General features: G+C 34.4%; 1 protein-coding gene and 1 long non-coding RNA gene across 13 annotated transcripts in view; one reads left to right on the top strand and one right to left on the bottom strand.

Moving 5' to 3' along the window:
- NBEA (neurobeachin) overlaps positions 1-19,564 on the top strand; it is a 509,812-nt gene that overhangs the window by 150,810 nt on the left and 339,438 nt on the right. For all 12 annotated transcript variants that reach the window (XM_069808013.1, XM_069808012.1, XM_069808005.1 and 9 more), the window contains exons 14-22: positions 6,485-6,564; positions 7,342-7,404; positions 7,513-7,610; positions 9,572-9,664; positions 12,821-12,929; positions 15,029-15,110; positions 15,323-15,446; positions 15,774-15,966; positions 16,234-17,256. In XM_069808013.1, the coding sequence (XP_069664114.1) occupies positions 6,485-6,564; positions 7,342-7,404; positions 7,513-7,610; positions 9,572-9,664; positions 12,821-12,929; positions 15,029-15,110; positions 15,323-15,446; positions 15,774-15,966; positions 16,234-17,256 (1,865 nt within the window). The remainder of the gene's footprint in view (positions 1-6,484; positions 6,565-7,341; positions 7,405-7,512; positions 7,611-9,571; positions 9,665-12,820; positions 12,930-15,028; positions 15,111-15,322; positions 15,447-15,773; positions 15,967-16,233; positions 17,257-19,564) is intronic.
- LOC138690137 (uncharacterized) lies at positions 3,133-7,537 on the bottom strand. The gene is made up of 3 exons (XR_011328935.1): positions 7,423-7,537; positions 5,303-5,413; positions 3,133-5,230 (listed from the first exon to the last, which is right to left on the bottom strand). It is a non-coding gene; the product is annotated as an uncharacterized lncRNA (long non-coding RNA).

Below are 19,564 nucleotides of genomic sequence, written 5' to 3'. Positions count from 1 at the left end.
TTTTTCTTTAGTTAGATTTATAGATAAACTTGACTTTTTTAAAGATTCATCTCAACTTTTTTCCTTGTTCCTTACCGTCTTCCTTCCTCCCTGTTGTTTAGACTGCAGAAAATCCCATGTAATTGATACAACTATAAGAAAGTATTTTGTAGTACACTTTCCTGTCTGTAAAAATGACTTTCCTTGTGTTGAGTTGCAGAATGTTGGTTTATCAGGGAGGAAGAACAGTGATATAGCAATGGATGTGCAAATCCAGCATAGCTATGGAATTTTCTCAGTGCAAATCAGCACTAGGACTTTTTTTTGCTATTATTTCACACGTAGCTTCCGCTCCTGACTAATACAGCTGTAATAACTGTGGTGATTTGCAAGCAAATGACTGTGGCAATATAATAATTGCTGAGGTGATGGGTTGCTAAATTTAATCTCATATTAACTTAATTTCATACTAGTTTTTTATCAAATTCACATTAATTACTTTCCATTTATAATATTCCTGAAAACTTTTCATAATGTTTAATCACCTGGATATTACATTGCTTTTCTTCACCAGATGCTCTTTCTTTTAAAATTAAGTGCAATCTGCCAATGTGATATGCAGGTCTGGCTGATTAAGGCTTATAGTCTTAGAATACTGTAAGTAGCTGTAGTTAATATGCTTAATGCTTTTTTTCTTTCCACCTCTCTTTCAGCAACTTATAACTTCACCAATCCTAATATTTCAAAAACGTTAACTGTTCGAGGATTTTGGGTTTGTGTTGTTTTTTATTAGCCTGCATACTGCCAGTACTGCCACATGTAGCAGGCAAGTTTATCATTTGTTAAAACGTAGAATAATGTGTAAAAAGAAGTTTGTAAAAGTAAGAAACTTACCCTTGAAGAATACAATTATGCGAATGTTAGAGTTGTTGCATTTTCAGCAGCATTTGATATTTCAAAATAGAAGAACAGGACTATGAGCAGCAATTTTACTGTAAGAAACAGAAAAATGTCATGATGCAAGAAAATGGCATATGGTCAAGCTAACTTGACATCAGAATTTTCAGATCTGAAGAATACTTTAATGGAAATCTTGCCAATATCTGAAATTTGACTTTATGTGTTATAGTGCCTTCATGTAATTTGCTGTCCTATTAGAAAGTAAGCTTATTCATGCAGACATTTTAGTAGTGTGATGCTTTCTAGTCTTCTAGGCATAGCATTTTTTATGCAGAGGTACTGAAACACTTTTTAATATTAGTGTTGATTTACTATTACGTGCAGACAGTTACTCTGCTTCAAGGTTTTATTGCCTTCTCCTGTCTTAATAAAGCACAAAGTGGGTGAGTTTTCTGTACTGACAGTTTAGTATACCTTGTTTTGAAGCCACAGTGGCTCAGTATTGAAGCTTCCCACTTGGCTAATGCTGTTTTCTTAAATGACAGTTTCCCCCTTGCTTCTCCTGGTATTCAGCTTATAAAATAGGAGGTGTAAATGTTTGGAATTATTTAAAAGGCTCAAATATTTCTTTCAAATTTGGATTTGTATCTTCTCTGTCATTATTGCTTTCCTGTTTCAAGCTGGTATTTCTTCTTGGATTAAGTATACTAAATTCATTTTTTTTTTGTTTCCTTCTGAAGTATTAGAAACACTTTTTCAAAATGTATACTTATCAGCTTGCTTGGTAATTATTCTTAGTAGGTTCTACATTTTAGATATAGATCCACATAGTGGAGGCAAGTTTTCTGTTTAAAATAATGAGGTTTAGTTTCTTTTTTTGTGTTGTGTTCGTGGGTTTTTTTTTAAATTAAATTACCAGTTATAAATAGGTGACAGGACAAAAGTGACTTGTCTTGTATTAAGACCATATTAAAAGTAAACTTGCGAAATAATTCTCATGTCAGAAAGAACAAAATAAGTCAAACCAATTTCCACAGGGAAGAAATTCTAAACTTTATTACATTTTGCATTTTACACTTGAACTATGATTATAGCTCTTCCCTTGATTTGCCATGTGCATGCCTTCAATGTTTTGTTAAATCATACAGAATGAGATGTGAAGGTGGGAGAAGGTCATAGGGTTGTCCAACAGTTGCAGCATCTAAAGACATAGTGAAATAGGCAACTGAGTAAAAATTATTTAAAATTATGTTACTTCTTTCTGTAATTATTTCCTTTTGTGGATTTCAGGAATTAATAAGAGGATAAGCAGGGAGAGATTTCTCTCTTTATCTTTCTATAGTAGATGGTGCATTTCAATGATAATACTTCAAGCTGCCAGGGACATTTTAGAGTTATATTACCAAGCTTTGTTGTTCTTTGATGTTTTGTCTTTCCAAACTATATACTAGACTGATATTTAAAGAAAATTCAAACTGTGATTGTCTTTCAGAAGGGGCAAACCACATATCTTTGGTATCAGAGCAACAGAGAAAAATTTAAACACACTTTTGTATTTTCATCTTTGGATGCCTACTAAACTGTTGGATAGTTTAATTTCTTTATTAACCTTTTTGAAGAAAAATAAAACATGTATGCACTTTAAAAAAAATTCTCCATGTTGCTGAATTAATTTGATATACAATTTCTGTAAATTTAAGAGAGCACTTATTAGAGCCCACCAGGATATTTATGCCTTGAAAAATCTTCAGTGGAATTACTTACCAGCTGCATGGCATTCTCTGAAAATAGTGATGGACCAACAGTGGTGCATTAATGAGAAAGTGTAAAATGAAGCCAATAACAGAAGAATAAACTAAATATTGTGGGTTTTTTCCTAAGAAAAAATAACTTGGGATACTCAGTGTTAAAAACCTTCAGAAGGGTATTGTGCTAAATTGTAATTTTGGACCCTGTTGTGGAGCAACCCTATGAAATACTTGCAACTTCATTGTTGTGTGAGAGAAATGTGCATTTAAGTTCCAGACTACTGAGGAGTATCGTTCATTCTTGAGCTGTTGACCAAGCATTTCTTTTTCTATACCGGTGTTTTCTGTGTGCTTCCCAACTCTTACTCTGATTGGACCTTTAGAACCAGTATCTTGCTTCCCGCTAGAGGATACGTGGTTGTTAATGTCCCAGTTAGCTCATGTTAAACAGAGTTTCCAAGAACATTTTTAATGTCTAATATTTTTGAACATGAGCTAGAAAAGTGGGAACTATGAAAATTATTATAAGAAGAAAGTAACTATAGTTTTTGTGGACAGAAAAAGTTGCAGAAAAAGTTATTTCAAGGGCTGGGTTAGAGTGGAACTCAGTTCTCATTAGCTTTGCAACAGTGAGATAAAAAGTAGGTCCTTCTGTGATCCACATAACATGTGATGCTATTTATGCATGCATGGAGATCATATTCTGCTGTCTGTATCATGTTTTATTAATTTAAGGAGTAGAAAAGTCATGCTTTTTACATATAAAAAGCCAGATGGAAGAATGTTGCCTTTGGTTGCTTGTAGAACTGATAACACAACGTTTTATTTCCAAAGACAGGATTAGAAATCATTATTTTTGTCATTCAAAGTTCCCGATCTTTTTTTTACACCAGTACTAATTGTACTTTACCCTGTGAATATGTTTACGTACTCCCTCTTAATTAGTCCTGGATTATGCCCCTATAATTGCTCTGTGCCGCAAGGATGAATTGGATACATTTTTTTCATTTATCTTTGTCTGGATAAAGCAGGCTAACTCTCATCAACAGTGTATATTAAAAAAAATCTGATGCAAATCATGTGCTATCTGCAATAAAAACATACATAAAGAATCTAAAAGCAGGAAATGATTTAGTGACTCATCCGGGTGTGGGATAAGGGAGACATCCTTTCCCTGCCAGTTAACAAGAATGTTGCTATTTTGTATTAGGGACTTATGGTTGCTGTACCCGATCTTAAAAGGATTATCTTATTGATTTGGCCTGAGTTTGGTTTTAGTCTTTAGCAGTGCTGTTCATCAGTTTCTGAGCGATGGTGACACTGAATTGTCTATATCCAGTGACGAGCACAAAGACTAATAGGCAGTAAAGAAAACTACTTTTCAATGTTTGAGTTGAAAAACACCATCTACTTGTCTCTCTTTACCTCAGTGTATATATGTATAATTTATATTTTTTAATTATAGCATAAATTATGCCATTTTTTGGCCAATAATGCATTTTTTAAAAATAAATCTTCAACTAGTAATGCAGTTCTTCAACTAGTAATGAAGCCAAAAAGTGTGATGACACCACAATTATGGTGGCAAACCCATTTTATGTAGCTTTACAACTTCCCAGATTAATTCCATTCAATCTGTATCAGATGACTGTTGTGTTGCTACTGCTGCAGACCTTTCGCCGCTCTTTGTAGTTGTCTCCTGGTTACGTAGCCTCTAGTTTCTCCAGCCTCTCTTGTTTTTCTCTACCAGTCCTCTTCTAATTTTTCAAATTAATAAAGTCTTTTTGGTAGAGGTTGTCCCCTTCTTCCGATTCTAATGCAGTGAAGCTTCAAGACACAACCAAAGTACAAGGAATAAATAGTTCTGGAGGACTGAAGGAGAAAGACCGTTTTGCCTGCGTGGCATATAACCTGCAAGCAACAACTCCTTTGGTACCTTTTGTGTGTTGAAGAATGCTTTTCAGGGTTCTTGCACATCTCCAGAGAAACTAGTGGGTATGTAAATAACAAGTATGAAACTCGGGTATCTTTGAACAGGTACCCGGTTAATTTGGAATATCTTCATTTTAATCCCTCCTTAAAATTTCTGTTACCGAAATGCTTTGCAGAACCCCCCATGGCCTTAGTGTTCTGTTTTCTGTTTCCATAATGACAGTCTTCCAGAAAAGACAAAATGCCTCAGTTTTTAGGCCTGGTTTTCAGATATTGTCTGATATTGAATCCCAATAAGGTGTAGGAGGGAAGAGGGTGTGCGAAGAAACAGATTTCTGCGATGCGGTTAGGGGAGTTGAATTTGAATTTGAATTAGGGAAAAAAAATAGTTGTTGCCTAGAAGCACAACACTGCCATAAAAACGCATGCAATACTTAACGTAGTTGTAGCTAGTGCCAAAAAATCCAGCTTACTTCTGTTTTTTACAGTGGGAAATAGATGTTTCATGGTGCCATTAGAATGTATCGATATAAAACTGTTCCTATATCTTTAAAGCCTATATGATGGATTTCATAGAACAATATCCTTCCTGGTTTTACACATGGTGGTGGGGAGAGGTTGAGATTTATTTGCTTCTTTCTGAAGAGTATCCATTTCTCCTCTCTCCACTCCTAAACAGGGAAGAAAACTTGAGAGGATTAACTACTCTTTTTGTTCCTGCTAGTAAAACAAATATAACTTACGTTCAGGTTTGCCCGTGTTGCAAACTTGAATTACTGCGTGTATGGCAGTGGCTTCACTTTGAAGAGTGGCACTGGAGACTAAAAAAATCTTTATTAAAAAGTTGCATTCACCTGGATTGGAAATAATAGTGAGACATAGAGTGTTACTAAGCTTTGATATTTATTTATCAGCATAAGATGAAGTGGTTCATGAAAAAATAAATTAGGCTCCATTTATTTTCACTGTGCAAAATTTAAGACTGTCTATGACACGCATTGTTTGAAAAGTAGAAACTTAAGAAAGGAATTTCCAGTTCAACCGTAACTACTTATGAAAGGGGAGAATGGAGAATACAACAGAGGAAGTTTCAAGTGAATATAGTTGTTCAGGCTCTGTTTCTTATTCAGTTTTGTAGATACTTCTGTTTTCCTAATGTACTTCCTCAAGCACAATTGTTTAAAGTATTATGGGTCACAGATGCTGGTTTAAATTTAATATTTTCTTCAGATGGTAGTTTGTCCTTGGTTAAATAGCTTCAGTTTCTGCTACAGGTAATGGCCACCACTAATATTTCATTAAACCTTTCTCTGTTGGTTTTCATTCAGATGGAATTTAGCATAGTGGCTTAGTTATTCCAAGTTGTTATCACATATTTTAGGTGAGATTCAATTTTGTATTCAGACCCTTTTAAGTTTACATGTCCACAGTGTAGCTTGTACTAGGTATTTAAACTCCCATTGTTCTCAGTGGAATTCAACCCAATGTAGTCAATAGAACTAATAATGTTTATCCTGAATTGGGCTCTGACGTTGGGTCGGTTGAGTAGATCTAGTCAATAGAGTAGTTGCTTATATTTGGATTTGAAACTCCTGGCTCATATGAAGACATCTACAGAACATATACCTTAATTTGTTTGTGTGAGTCTAGACCTGATTACTACCTTTCATCTTCCTGTGTCTTTGTTTAAAAAAAATAAAAAAATAAATATGGATTTCTTTTTTTCCAAATGAAACATCACTTACATATATTGGTGTTGTAAAATGTGATTCTGAAGGGTTATAAATGATATCCTTTGCAAATATGAACTTTTATATAATGAATAGAATACTAAATCTGTTGTAGGAACTGTGATTTTCTTAAGAAGCTGCCATCATTAAAGGAATTAGTTTATGTTTAAAAGTGGTATATTTTGCTTCTTCCAGATGGTCCTCGGCCCTCACAGAAAGAAATCATATCATTAAGGGCATTTATGCTTCTGTTTTTGAAACAACTTATATTGAAGGTAAAACAGTCTATTCCAGATGGAAAACATTGAGATCTGTTATATACATGTAATAGGTTCTTTCATAGTAATAAATATGTAATACCTGTCAGGCATTGAATCTGTTTCTGGTTAATTTTGATGTTCCTGCACATACTTCTAATCAACATAGAGGCAGTAAACCCATACAATATTTCTTAATAACCTCACCAAACTATGCCACATATATTTTATTAAATGTACTTGCAGGAATAGTATATGACACTACAGAACCTTTCAGGTACTTGGGCTTTTTTTTTTTGTGATAGTAGATAGTTGCTTGATTGATCAAATGAAATAGGTAATGACAGTTGTTAAGTTAGTTATTGCTTTATCCTTTTTTTTTTGATTCTACCACTGGTTGAAATGGTCTAGGACTCTTTCTGTGACAGCTGAACAGTTTTTGAGGTATAATCTGCCATTTGAGACTAGACTGACAACCAGTATTTTTTGGCCTGGCTTATTCCTCTGGCTTTTATTGTTCTGTCTCAGGGGTTGGAGGAGTGGCAGTAATAGTTTATACTATCTGAGGGCCCAAGCTATAAGAACCCTTTCATCAGGAATAGAGGGCTGACTTCATACTCTTTGAACTGTCAATGTGATAAGGAAAAGCAATGTAATGAAAGAGAGAATTTCATCTTTTGAGTTTAAATAGCAAAAAATTGTAGGATTATTTGACTTGGTCCAAGTTTTTCTTGAGCCAAACTTAAAGAATGTATTTTCTCTGAATAATGCCCCACCTTTTTGTTGCTTTTTTAGGATCGAGGAGTGAAAGAAGATGAACTGCAGAGCATATTAAATTACTTATTAACAATGCATGAGGTACATTTCTGTAATTACCTATTTTTTACTGTAATCAATTGTACCAGCTCTATGGGAAGCCTGCTGTTGAGGTTAGTTTGTAGAATAACATTGATGCTTGTCATACAGGATGAAAATATTCATGATGTGCTGCAGCTGCTAGTGGCACTAATGTCCGAACACCCAGCATCCATGATACCTGCCTTTGATCAGAGAAATGGGATACGGTAAGACAGTGAAGTGAGAAAATATCTTAAAAGTAGTTCCAGTATCATCACTCTCCAGATTGCTTCTTTTTCACATAAATATCACACTTGCTGATCTTTCAAACTACTATCTTATTAACTTAGGCTATATTTTTTGTCAAAAACAGTGTGTTGATGATAGCTTGGAGGAAAAAATTTTCCACTTAAGGTTATTATTATGATATTTGAAGGTAAATGTACTGTTGTACTTGCTTCTCAATCTCAAATAGAATATGTAATTAACACGATGCATCAAAAAGCCAAGTATTTATCTCAGAATAATTTTGAATATTCTGTCTTCAGATGTTTAACATAATCTGGAGGGAAGAAGAAGAGAACAAGAGAAATCATGCCCTAACCTCTCAAGTTCTCTCTGAAAAGATTAAAAAACTGTCTGCGGAATTCATATGTTTATCTGTTTGATAGTAAAATCAATAACTGATAAGTCTCAGAGAAGCAGTATTTTTGTTGTTTTCTTATGCCTATTTTGGTAATGCATTTTTTTTTCAGAGATTAATAATTTTCTTGTTAATAATTTGATATTTACTATAGAATTTTGTTTTGTGCTGTTCTGAAAATATATTGGAAAATGCAAGGGGCTTGTAAAACAAGGGGAAAAGAAAAATCTACTACTTATTAAATTCAAGCTCTGTTCGGCCAAAATGCTAAGACCTTCATACAAATACTTGTACTTAAAACTGTTTGAATGGCAATGGTAGCTGAGGGGAAGACTCATTGTACTCGCGGTTAGGACTTAGTTTTCTGCCTATAGTTGTCTGTATTCAGACAGAATACTATTCCTGACAGCTTTCGAAGAAGGGTAAGACTGATCTAGAGGATTTAAGAGATCTTTATGGAACATTTGTGGTACCAATATTAAAATTGATGATGCAGTCTCTGTGTTTAAAAGTCTGTGTTGAAAAAGTAGAGAGAATGCACAGAATTGCAACATTTAAGTATTAAAAAAAAAAGCTCCTTACATAGAATTAGGGGTTTGTCTGCTTAGGTTATCAGGGGACAAAAGCCTCAGAGGTCACTTGATAATGGCATAAGTCCTCTGAAGAGAAGAAGATATTGTCTGCTAAAGTGCTCTTTAGTGGAGAAAGACTAAAAAGAATGGCTAAAAGCTGAAGCTCAGCTAATCCAAATGGAAAACTAAAATATAGATTTACAAATTTGAAGACCACTCTAGGGGAAGGGTAATGTTTTCTGTCTCTTGGTGCCTTCAAATCAAGGCTGGTTTCCTTTCTGAGAGACTGTAGAATTTGTGCTTAAACTGATCATAATAATTAAGTAAGTACTAAATTAAATTAGTTAAATGTTGAGGCCTTTTTTATCCAGAATTTAGAAACAGAGGGTTGGGTTTTTTTTTTTTTTGTCCACTTCAAATTTAGATGCAATGAATATGAGGCTTCATAGGTGTATATGGGATTTTGTGTAACATATTGCCATACTTTTCTTTTGACAAATGAGATTTCAGTATAAACATCTTGTGATTAAATGCAGGTACCCTATCCTGTGTAGAAAGGATATTGAGTAGGATTTTTGAGAATGAAAAGAGATTTTCAGTAGCATCCAGGTACTCCAAGAAACTCCAGGATCTGACCTTATGTGCTCCAGTCTGCTTCCCTTGTCTTAAGCTACAACTGCTCAGACTGTGTTTTATTTGATTGTTCCAAGGTAGAAGTATAAGATAAGGTTGTCACTTTCTGTTATAAAGCATTGAACTGAACCAAAAGACACCATCTCTCTAACCTAAAGAATTCATAATCAAACCCTATGCTGTGCTTAGTGCTTTCAGTATATCCTTCAATTTTGTGTAAATTGCTACTTTTATAGTTTTATTTATTAAGAAATATCTCTGTTCAGTGAAATACAATCTATATATGTGATGTTTAGTAATAAACTGAAAACAAATTGTTGAATTTCTTTTTCCTTTTTAGAGTAATTTATAAGTTATTGGCTTCCAAAAGTGAGAGTATATGGGTGCAAGCTTTGAAGGTCCTTGGATATTTTCTTAAACACTTGGGTCATAAGTAAGTGTAGTTTAAAAATTTTTATAGTGGTTTATTTAAGTTCACAATTCTTGTCTTTTTGTCATGATTACTGTATATTCTTTGACAGTCTTTAGAAATTAATTAAAATAAAATTGTTAGGTTTTCTGATTAAGAATTTGCACACTCTGTTACCTTTATACATTGGGATAAAATTAATTTTCCAGTTAACTTGTTAGTACTATGACATTTTAAAAGATACTGTGATTGTCCACCAAACATATGATATGCTGAAATTCGAGTCTTAAAATGATTGAAAAACATTTTCCAGAAATGCGTTTTATAAATGTATGTTGCACGTTCAGCTAAGCATAACAGGAAACATATGAGTGTCATCAAAAATTTGTTACTGGAATTTTCAGTGTCATTGCAATAAAAGTTTCAGGCCAGTTCTTTTAAAAATAGCTTTAAAATGATGGGAAAAAATGAAATAGAAGGATATGTTATTCACATGGGAAAGTTTCAGAAGAAAAAGCAAACAGGCTAAGTAAATGGTAAAAAAAAAAAAAGAGGTAAGGACATACCTCTAGGCAAGAAGTATTCACATATAAAATGTGGCAGCAAGAAATACATTTAAAAAGAACTGGTGTCACAAAATAGTCGCACTTAGTCTCATCTTCCATATTTTGGTGTTAAGAAAGAATTAAAAAGCATGCGGTGCTGCGTAACCTGCTGCTGCTCGCTTTTCCCCTTCTCCACGTGGTGTTTAGCTTCCTGCTGGGGTTAACCCAGAACGATGTTCTGGAGGGAGACTGCGGTATAAAAATTAGCCGTGTGCTTCACAAGAGACTTTGTCAGGTGAAGCCTCCGTAGGAGGAAAAGGAGCTGGGAGCCCAGTCAGAGTGCAGTATTGCAAGGCACGCTTTTCTCAGTGAGATCAATAAAGTATGACTGTATAATTGAGAGACAGTTAGCTGAGAATATGCTCCCAAATGGGATTTTTCTTCTGGGCTCCAGCAAGCCAAAATAGTGTTCTGGGAATTAATAAAGCAAATTGATAGTCCACTCAAATTCTCCAAGGGCTTTTCAAACATTACTTGCTGAAAATCATTCACATCGATAGGAGTCGGATTAAGTAAGGTACACCAGATGAAGGTTTGACTTGTGCAGAAGCCTGGTTGTGTCCAAATAAGTACATTTGTTTAAAATCTTTATAGCTTATCCAGTAAATCGAGTAGCAAACTCTGTCAGTGGAGCATTACAGAAAAAGAAGCTGAAATTTCATTTTCTGGTCCTTAGCATCTACTTGTAATTATGGATTTATCGGTGTAGTTTCCATTGTTGAGTGAAAGTACTTAGCACAAAATTAACTTTATTTTTCATGTAATTGAAGTCATTGAAATCCACTTGAATATTCTGTCTAACTTTCAAAGTTTTTCTTTTTAAATTTCAGACCTCCGAACATCTGTAGATGTTCACGTTTTATGTAGATTTCAGCAAGTAAAAATGCCCCCCCTTTCATGCCTTACAGCTAGCACTTGTGAGCTGTGCCTATTTGTGCACATACGTATGCATGCATACACATGATTTTATAAAACTGTAGTCAACTACAGGAAATTCTAAGCGATTATAAAATTATAAGCTACATAAATCACAAAGCACTTAAATTTCTGTTTCACAGTACAGAAAACAGGCACTGTATTTTAATACACTAAAGCAGAATTGCATAGAGATGTTATAATGTGATGTATGAAATCTGAACCAATACAATATTAAGTACAAATGTGTAGGTACAAAACCAATTACCGTTGCTGTAGTTCATAGATATTCATTGCAGATTAAGCTATAGAGTGGAGGTAATTGATTCTCAGGAGAAGTGACCAATAATGTGTTAGATGAGAGCCTGGATAACTTAATTGATTTTTCTTTGTGATCTGTGATGATAGACTACTTTGTCTAACCTTAACAGTTGGCAAAGTCCTGTTCTTTTCCTTCTCTGCCATCTCTGCTTTTTTCTACGCCACCACTGAAATCATAGTCCGTTATTTACTTTCGGATTTTATCTGCACATTTAAACCTTCCAATGAATTTTCACTGCCATGTGCTACATCACAGCTCACAAGATTGAATACCTGTAGTTTGTCTCATAAGTAACTCATGAACACTCTTCTGTGCGCAGAAGAGTACACACTGTTAGAAGTTGTTGCCTCTCTCTTTTGTGGTTATTTGAACATTATAATATAATGTACTAATTTCAAAAGTTCTAGCATGAATGTATGTAATTTAAACCTGTGTTATTATCGTCAGTAATCATGAAAAGGGAGTTTCTTAGCTTTTGAATGCATGAAATTTTACAGAAACTTTACTGTATTTTATCTTATTTCATATTTTTCTGCTGCTTTAATATAGATTAGTAATTATTTTGAACAATGTCTTTTATTTCTTATTCATTACAGTAGGAGATAAATTTAATGATGCAATTTAAGAGAAGTACTATTTATTTATGATGCTATATCCAATTTTAAAAGTAGTGTTTTGGGACAGATGGAATTCACTGATGTGAGTTGCTTTCTTCTCTGCTTTTTAAGATTTGAGTAGTTTTTCATCCTAGCTACAAAATCCACTTCAATCACTTGGAATTTCATAACTTTTCAGGATTTTATTTCCTTTGCATTGTAACATATGTTATTCCAGGATTTGATTATTTTGGCTGCATGAAAGAATGCTATATAAAGAGAATGGCAGTACTGATAAATCTGTACGTGTTAGTATTGATGTTGGAAAATCTGAGGTTGGATTGTCCTGAGTCCTTGAGACAGTGACAAAAGATATGTTCGGCAGTGATCGCATTTTAGCCAGCCTATGAACATCTTGAACTCTCTCAGCCTGAGTAAGACAGAAAGGGATTCCTTTGTCTTTTTCCACTGTGAAAGTCATGGAGGGTGAGAATGGTGTGTCATTTCTTACAGACAGAAGCCCATCCCAAATACAACGTTGCTTTCCGAGAACCTTTGTGTATTACTACAATTGCATTCATATTGGGAAAGATCTTGACTTTTATTTCATAATATTTACAGAACAATGAGTTTAAGAACTTTGTAGTACAACATCAAAATATTTGGCTTTTCGGTTTTTTGCATTTACTTAAAATGTTCAACATGCTTGGCATTTTCCTAATGTTTTTATTTTCTCTTCCAGGCGAAAGGTTGAAATCATGCATACTCACAGTCTTTTCACACTTCTTGGAGAAAGGTTGATGCTGCATACAAATACAGTGACCGTTACAACATATAACACGCTTTATGAGGTACAAATTATTAAACATAGAGATTGTCATGTCTATTGTAAAAATTATGAGTTAATTATATTGTTGTGACTCTGTGCTTTACAATATCCTGATTTGCAAGACTTCTGAGAAAATTTTAGTAGAAATTTTAAGAAAGGATTTCTTGGTTCAGAATGTATTTTGCCATGCTTTGGATATTTGTATTAACAATGTCATAATTTTTAACATAGTCTCTATAAAACTTTCTACTTACAGCATTACAAAGGGTGATGGAAGGGATCCTGCTATTTAAGATGTTCATCAGTTTCCACACAAAAAAAATAAAGTTACTGCAGACCTCCAATTGCTCTTACTACTCCATTGTTTGGAGGAGTTTTTTTCCATTGAAATTGAAAGTGCTGGAGCCAAAGAGATGGCTTTTTTTTTCTTTTTCTTTTTTGTGCCATTCTTTCAAGTTTACAAAATTTTGAAAAGTTATGCTTTTCTTTTTTAACTAGTAATGCTGATAGTATGCCAAAATGATAACTGAACACAACCACTTTTATGTAACAGATGCTGCTTGAGGCGAATGAATGTGACCTCAAAGCATTCGACTGTTCTACCAGGCTCTTGCAGAAAGTTAAGTTTTGATGATGAGCAATTTTAGTAAAGCAAAATATTGTCAACATCAAGTTGGTTGAAACCCATGTCCTCATGCCTGCAAATGCATAAAGATCATGTCCAACCTTCAATTATTTTTAAAAAGGTGACTTAGAATTGAATCTTTTACAATTTCTGAGGACCTTATGCACTAGAAAGATTTTTTTTTTTTTTTTAAATGTGGTTTTTTAGTCACAAAGTGGTGTAATGGCTAGATAGTCAGGATTGGTTCCAGAAAAGACACGGAAGACTAAAGGAGTGCTTGGTATTTCGGGTTCTGAGTCTGAGTGATGTACAAAACCTTCTCCTATGATTGTAAAAACCTAAACATCACCTATTTGCCAATGACTTACTCAGATGTCAAGCTCTTTTTTATTGCACGTATCTAAGCTTACCCTGTGTGGTTTGACCATTTGGGTGTCACATTCTAGATGTCCCTGCATTCAGATTTCTGAGACCTTCTGTGATTGGTATTCTCAGAAAATACATAACTCAGTGACAAAATTAAAGGCCTCATGAGATCCAGCATCCACAGACATTTACATTTTAAAAAATGGCCAGAGGAGGAGAATAAGCAGTTGAGTGCCATAAGTACAAAAGATTTTCCATGGAACTGATGCAGATGTTTTCTGTGTTGTCTCATAAAAAGCAAAGGCATATTTGCATTCTATTTTAAATACCAATATGTAAAGACCCATTCAAAGATAATCGTGTTTACAACTGACATTATTGATTAATGATTAATGATTATTGATTAATGAATGAGCTAAAGTTCTGCTTTAAAATAAATAAGAATTACCAGTGAAATTATTCTATTTTAAAATACATTTACTTGAATGTACTCATTGAGAATCTCATATTAATATTGTTAAATTTTTAGCTTGTTCTTAAAAATAAAGTTCCATGCATTGAAACAGTGACAGGTGTCCCAGTGTGAAGGGTCTGTGATGTTGCCTCAATACAGATTAATTAGCTTGTCAGGTACAGTTCATGGAACAGTAGAATCATCTGTCTTGCTCATTATGTGAAGCCCCAGGATTATTCCTGTGGAATGCTGTGACTGTTCCTCCTTCCTAGCTAGAGAAAACCAAACCCACTTTTAAGAATTACTGGGTCTGGTTATGGATGCAATGTATGAGAATAACTTTTGATGTACAGTGCTCATGAAGGAATTTTTCATCTCTGAATGTATAACACTGTGAGGAATACGAATGAAATATCTTTAAAACACCTTTATAGTGTATTTAGTCAGCTAACTAAAAAGTTAGTTAACCAGACACCGTACAACCATGAAAATCTTGATCCTTGCACAGAGGAATTGCTCGTTTCCATTCTTCAAGAACAAAAATATTTTACCAAAATGTTTTATGTGAAGTGACAGTGTGGCCATGGTAAGTGTTCTTAACAAATTTAAAAATGAACAAAGAAATGCTGTAGCATTTAATAAAAAATGGTAAAAGGAACTTAATGCTCTGTTTTAGATTTTGACAGAACAAGTATGTACTCAAGTTGTTCATAAACCGCATCCGGAGCCAGATTCTACAGTGAAAATTCAGAATCCAAGTAAGGACAATATATTATGTTTATATGATAAACGTATTGCATAGAGGTTGTGGGGTTTTTTGAAAGAATATGGTTCAGGAAGCAAGAACAATTCATTTGTGTGTCTCAAAGACATATGGGTTTCAGTTACTACTTATATTAGTTGCTGTCAGTAACTTTTCTTTTTTAAATGTTGTTAAAATGTGTTACGTAACTAATTTATTCTTTCAAAGTGATTCTTAAGGTGGTGGCAACACTGTTAAAAAACTCCACGCCAAGTGCAGAGCTGATGGAAGTTCGACGTTTGTTCTTATCCGATATGATAAAACTCTTTAGTAATAGCCGTGAAAACAGAAGGTATGTCACTACAAAGAGTATTTTCTCATCCTTGATTTATGGGCAATAGCAATCTGTTATACTCTATGTAGAATTTTATACTGTATATAAATGGAATATATAAAAAAATAAATGGAATAGGTTCGTGGTAACTTTTTTCAGTTCAGCAACTAAGATTGGGTTCCTCTGTTTAGAATATGCTTTACATTTTTATTCATCCTGAAGTATTTTTAAGTTTCTTCCTACTATTGGATTGATGTTCAGAGCTGTTCCTCCCATTTTGACATCACAGTGTTAAAATAAAGAAGCTGTCTTTGGATATATTTTGACCTAATTATTTCACTTCAGATGTTTACTTCAGTGTTCAGTGTGGCAGGACTGGATGTTTTCTCTGGGATACATTAACCCTAAGAACTCTGAAGAGCAGAAGATCACAGAGATGGTTTACAACATTTTCCGTATTCTGTTGTATCATGCAATAAAATATGAATGGGGAGGCTGGAGAGTGTGGGTGGATACTCTTTCAATAGCTCATTCCAAGGTAAGAAATGGCTCGTGGAGGTTTTTTTAGTACTGTTGACTCCCCCAAAGGGACTAGCGATAAAGATAAGCTGTAAAGTGATTTAGTGCCATCTCGTGGCTATCTCCATACATGGCAAGGTGGCATTATTTTGTCATCGTTGTAGGTCCTTTGCTGTGAAACAATTTGTAAGCCGTATGTAATATCTTGTTAAGATTCTTGTTAGGTTTTGTCCAAGTTCATGTAGCACGTATATTCATCCACATAATCTGTTCTTTTCTTTTTAAGGTCACATATGAGGCTCACAAGGAGTATCTAGCAAAAATGTATGAAGAGTATCAAAGGCAAGAGGAAGAAAACATAAAAAAGGGGAAGAAGGGGAATGTGAGCACCATCTCAGGTCTTTCCTCTCAGACAACAGGAGCAAAAGGTGGAATGGAAATTCGAGAGATAGAAGACCTTTCACAAAGTCAAAGTCCGGAAAGTGAAACAGACTACCCTGTCAGTACAGATACGAGGGACTTGCTCATGGCTACAAAGGTGTCAGACGATGTGCTTGGAAGTGCTGAGAGACCAGGAGGAGGAGTGCATGTGGAAGTTCATGACCTTTTAGTTGATATAAAAGCTGAAAAGGTAGAAGCTACTGAAGTAAAACTTGATGATATGGATTTATCACCAGAGACACTGGTAACTGGAGAAAATGGTGCACTTGTAGAAGTCGAATCTCTTCTAGATAATGTATATAGTGCTGCTGTTGAGAAGCTCCAAAACAATGTTCATGGAAGTGTGGGTATTATTAAGAAGAATGAGGAGAAAGATAATGGTCCATTAATAACTCTGGCTGATGAGAAAGATGAACCTTCCACTACTAACAGTACCTCATTTCTCTTTGATAAAATACCTAGTCAAGAGGAGAAACTTCTACCTGAACTTTCAAGTAATCACATTTCTATTCCAAATGTGCAAGAGACACAGATGCATCTTGGTGTAAATGATGATTTGGGATTGCTTGCACATATGACGGGTAGTGTAGATATAACATGTGCTTCAAGTATCATAGAGGACAAGGAGTTCAAGATTCACACAACTTCAGATGGAATGAGTAGCATTTCTGAGAGGGAGTTGGCTTCATCATCTAAAGGATTAGAATATGCTGAAATGACTGCCACAACTCTTGAGACAGAGTCTTCTGGTAGCAAAACGGTACCTAGTGTTGATGCAGGAAGCATAATATCAGATACAGAAAGATCTGATGATGGTAAGGAAGCAGGAAAGGAGATACGAAAGATCCAGACAACCACCACAACCCAGGTAAGTTGCAAGTGCTGTAGCTGTGTATGTGTCTGATGTAATCGCTGTTTGTTGCTGCTGGATAAATTGATAGCATGAGATCTGAGAGATGTTTGAAGTATATTTCTTTAATTATATGAAAGGTGTCCATCCTCCAAGCCCATTTGCTTTGAAAATGGCATACCATGTAAGGATTGTGAAGTCTTTCATGTCTCTATAGAAAATATGTATTGCAATTGTGGATGCTTTAGTTTAAAAAAATTTATCTAAGAGAACCTCTCATCCATTTTCCTTAGTTCTTCTGGACAGATTAACTGATATTCTTAGAATTCTGCTTTAGACTTTCTTGTTAGTATGTCTTAAGATTAGAAATACCTATATTTTACTGTGAAATATACACCGAAGTGTTTTTTACTCTTGCTGTACCTTTCTCAGTGTAGTCTTACAGCACTTTAGAACACTTTCTTTCTTCCTGTACAGAAACACTGGCATAGATAATCTACATATTTGATCCTAATACAAGAAAAAGAATAGTTCAGGGGTAATAGAAGAAAAACTGTGACTTGATTTCCAGACCAGAGATGATTAATAAAAGAAGTATCTACTTTCTTCTTGGAGATCCTTTCTTGTCTAAGTCTCCCTCTGAAAAATTCTGAGAAATTAGTGGGTTTGCAAGAGCCATAGCATTCTGAAAATGGGAAGGCCAAGACAGAAGACTACTCTTTGAAAGACCTTGTACTCTGTATACACAGCAAAATGTAGGATCACTTTGAACTCTTAAAACACAGGATTAATTTCCTCACTGGCATTGTTCAGAGGCTGTAGCACGTATTTTTAAGTATGTTATCAGGTGGAAGAACCGAGTACCTTCAAGATTTTACTAGCTGACTATATGTCCAGTATGTACACCAGTACTTATCTTCTAGGATTTTAAAGTCAAGCAGACTTCCTGAAACTATAGAAGATGAGCCAAACAAAAATTGCAAAAATTGCAAAAATTGCTCTGCCCAGTACTGTGTAGTGTGTACCAAATTGTCAGAAGAAAGAGCTTCAGAGACACACTTAAGTACACTCAAAGTACACGTCATCTGATGAAAGAACACAGATCAGCCTGCCTGCTTTGTTTTTCAGGGAGACAATACTTTCAGAAAAACTCCAGTGAATGGACATTTTAATTTATTTAAACAATCTGTGGTTTCCAAAACAAATACCTTCCCTTTTAAAAAAAAAAAAAACAAACAAAAAAACGAAATTAAAAAAAAAAGTTACTCTGACCAGTGGGTTCTGACATACAGAAAGACCAGTCTCTTCTGTGGTGAGAACCTCTGTTTTGAAGAGAAAAGTAGATGGAGCCTCTTGCATTCCCGAGACAGGTACTATAAGAAAAGTTTGGGGTTCTCTTGTAAGCATTTTTCCAAAACTGTGAAAATCTTCATAACATCAGTGACAGACCATCAGGCATTGTGTAGCCATCCTTTTATTTAAAAGCATTCTGTGTAATAAAGAACAAGCCCTGAAAGCTCTTGACAGGAATAGTGTATCTATCACTACCAGTTCCCAAACACCTTATTTTACGTCTTAACTTTAAGACTGTTAATACCATGGGAACTGATAAATGGAATGAATTGAGGATAGCAAGAAAAAGAATCAGTCAGTTTTTATTATGAAATATGGATTTTTGTTTAAAGAGTAAAAGGCAAGTGAAATGCTAGTATTCATTTGCTATGTACGTATATGCACCCAGAAACACAGTAAATTTGTAAGATAAATCTTTAATGAAAAACATAACCTGACTTTGTACTAGCTACTGTAAAAAATCCTGTTGGTGTGACTTAGGGACTTTAATATTATTTAACCTCTTTTCTTGATGAATTTTACCTATAACAGTTGAATTATTATAAAAATATGAATTCCTCAAGCCTATAATTATTTGTTAGGATTAAAATTATACATAAATCTTAATGAACTTTTATCAGATCCTTGTAAGATAGGAGAACAAAATGTTTTCCAAATGTTTTATTCTTAGCTGCTCAGAAAATTCCTAACGTATCATTTGGGTCTGCAAATTATCTACAAACTGCGTACTCTTCAAGAGTCTGATTCTACAAGTTATTTAACTCCCTTGATTCTCCTTATGCTACTTAAATTACAGTTACTTCCCACCAAAATCAATTATAAACGACAATGAATTGATTTAAGTCTGTAGCCATTAATATCTCTTTTAAATAATTTTCTTAAAAAAATTATCAACTGTGTAACCACCAGAATTGTTGTTATTTTCTGATCTCTTCTTAGGGTGTTTCAAAATACCCTGTGAACTGTAAGCTGT

This window comes from Haliaeetus albicilla, chromosome 20 (assembly GCF_947461875.1).
Source record: "Haliaeetus albicilla chromosome 20, bHalAlb1.1, whole genome shotgun sequence".
NCBI lineage: Eukaryota > Metazoa > Chordata > Aves > Accipitriformes > Accipitridae > Haliaeetus > Haliaeetus albicilla.
Note: the sequence above shows the minus strand (reverse complement) of the source record. Positions and strands in the feature narration are given on the sequence as shown.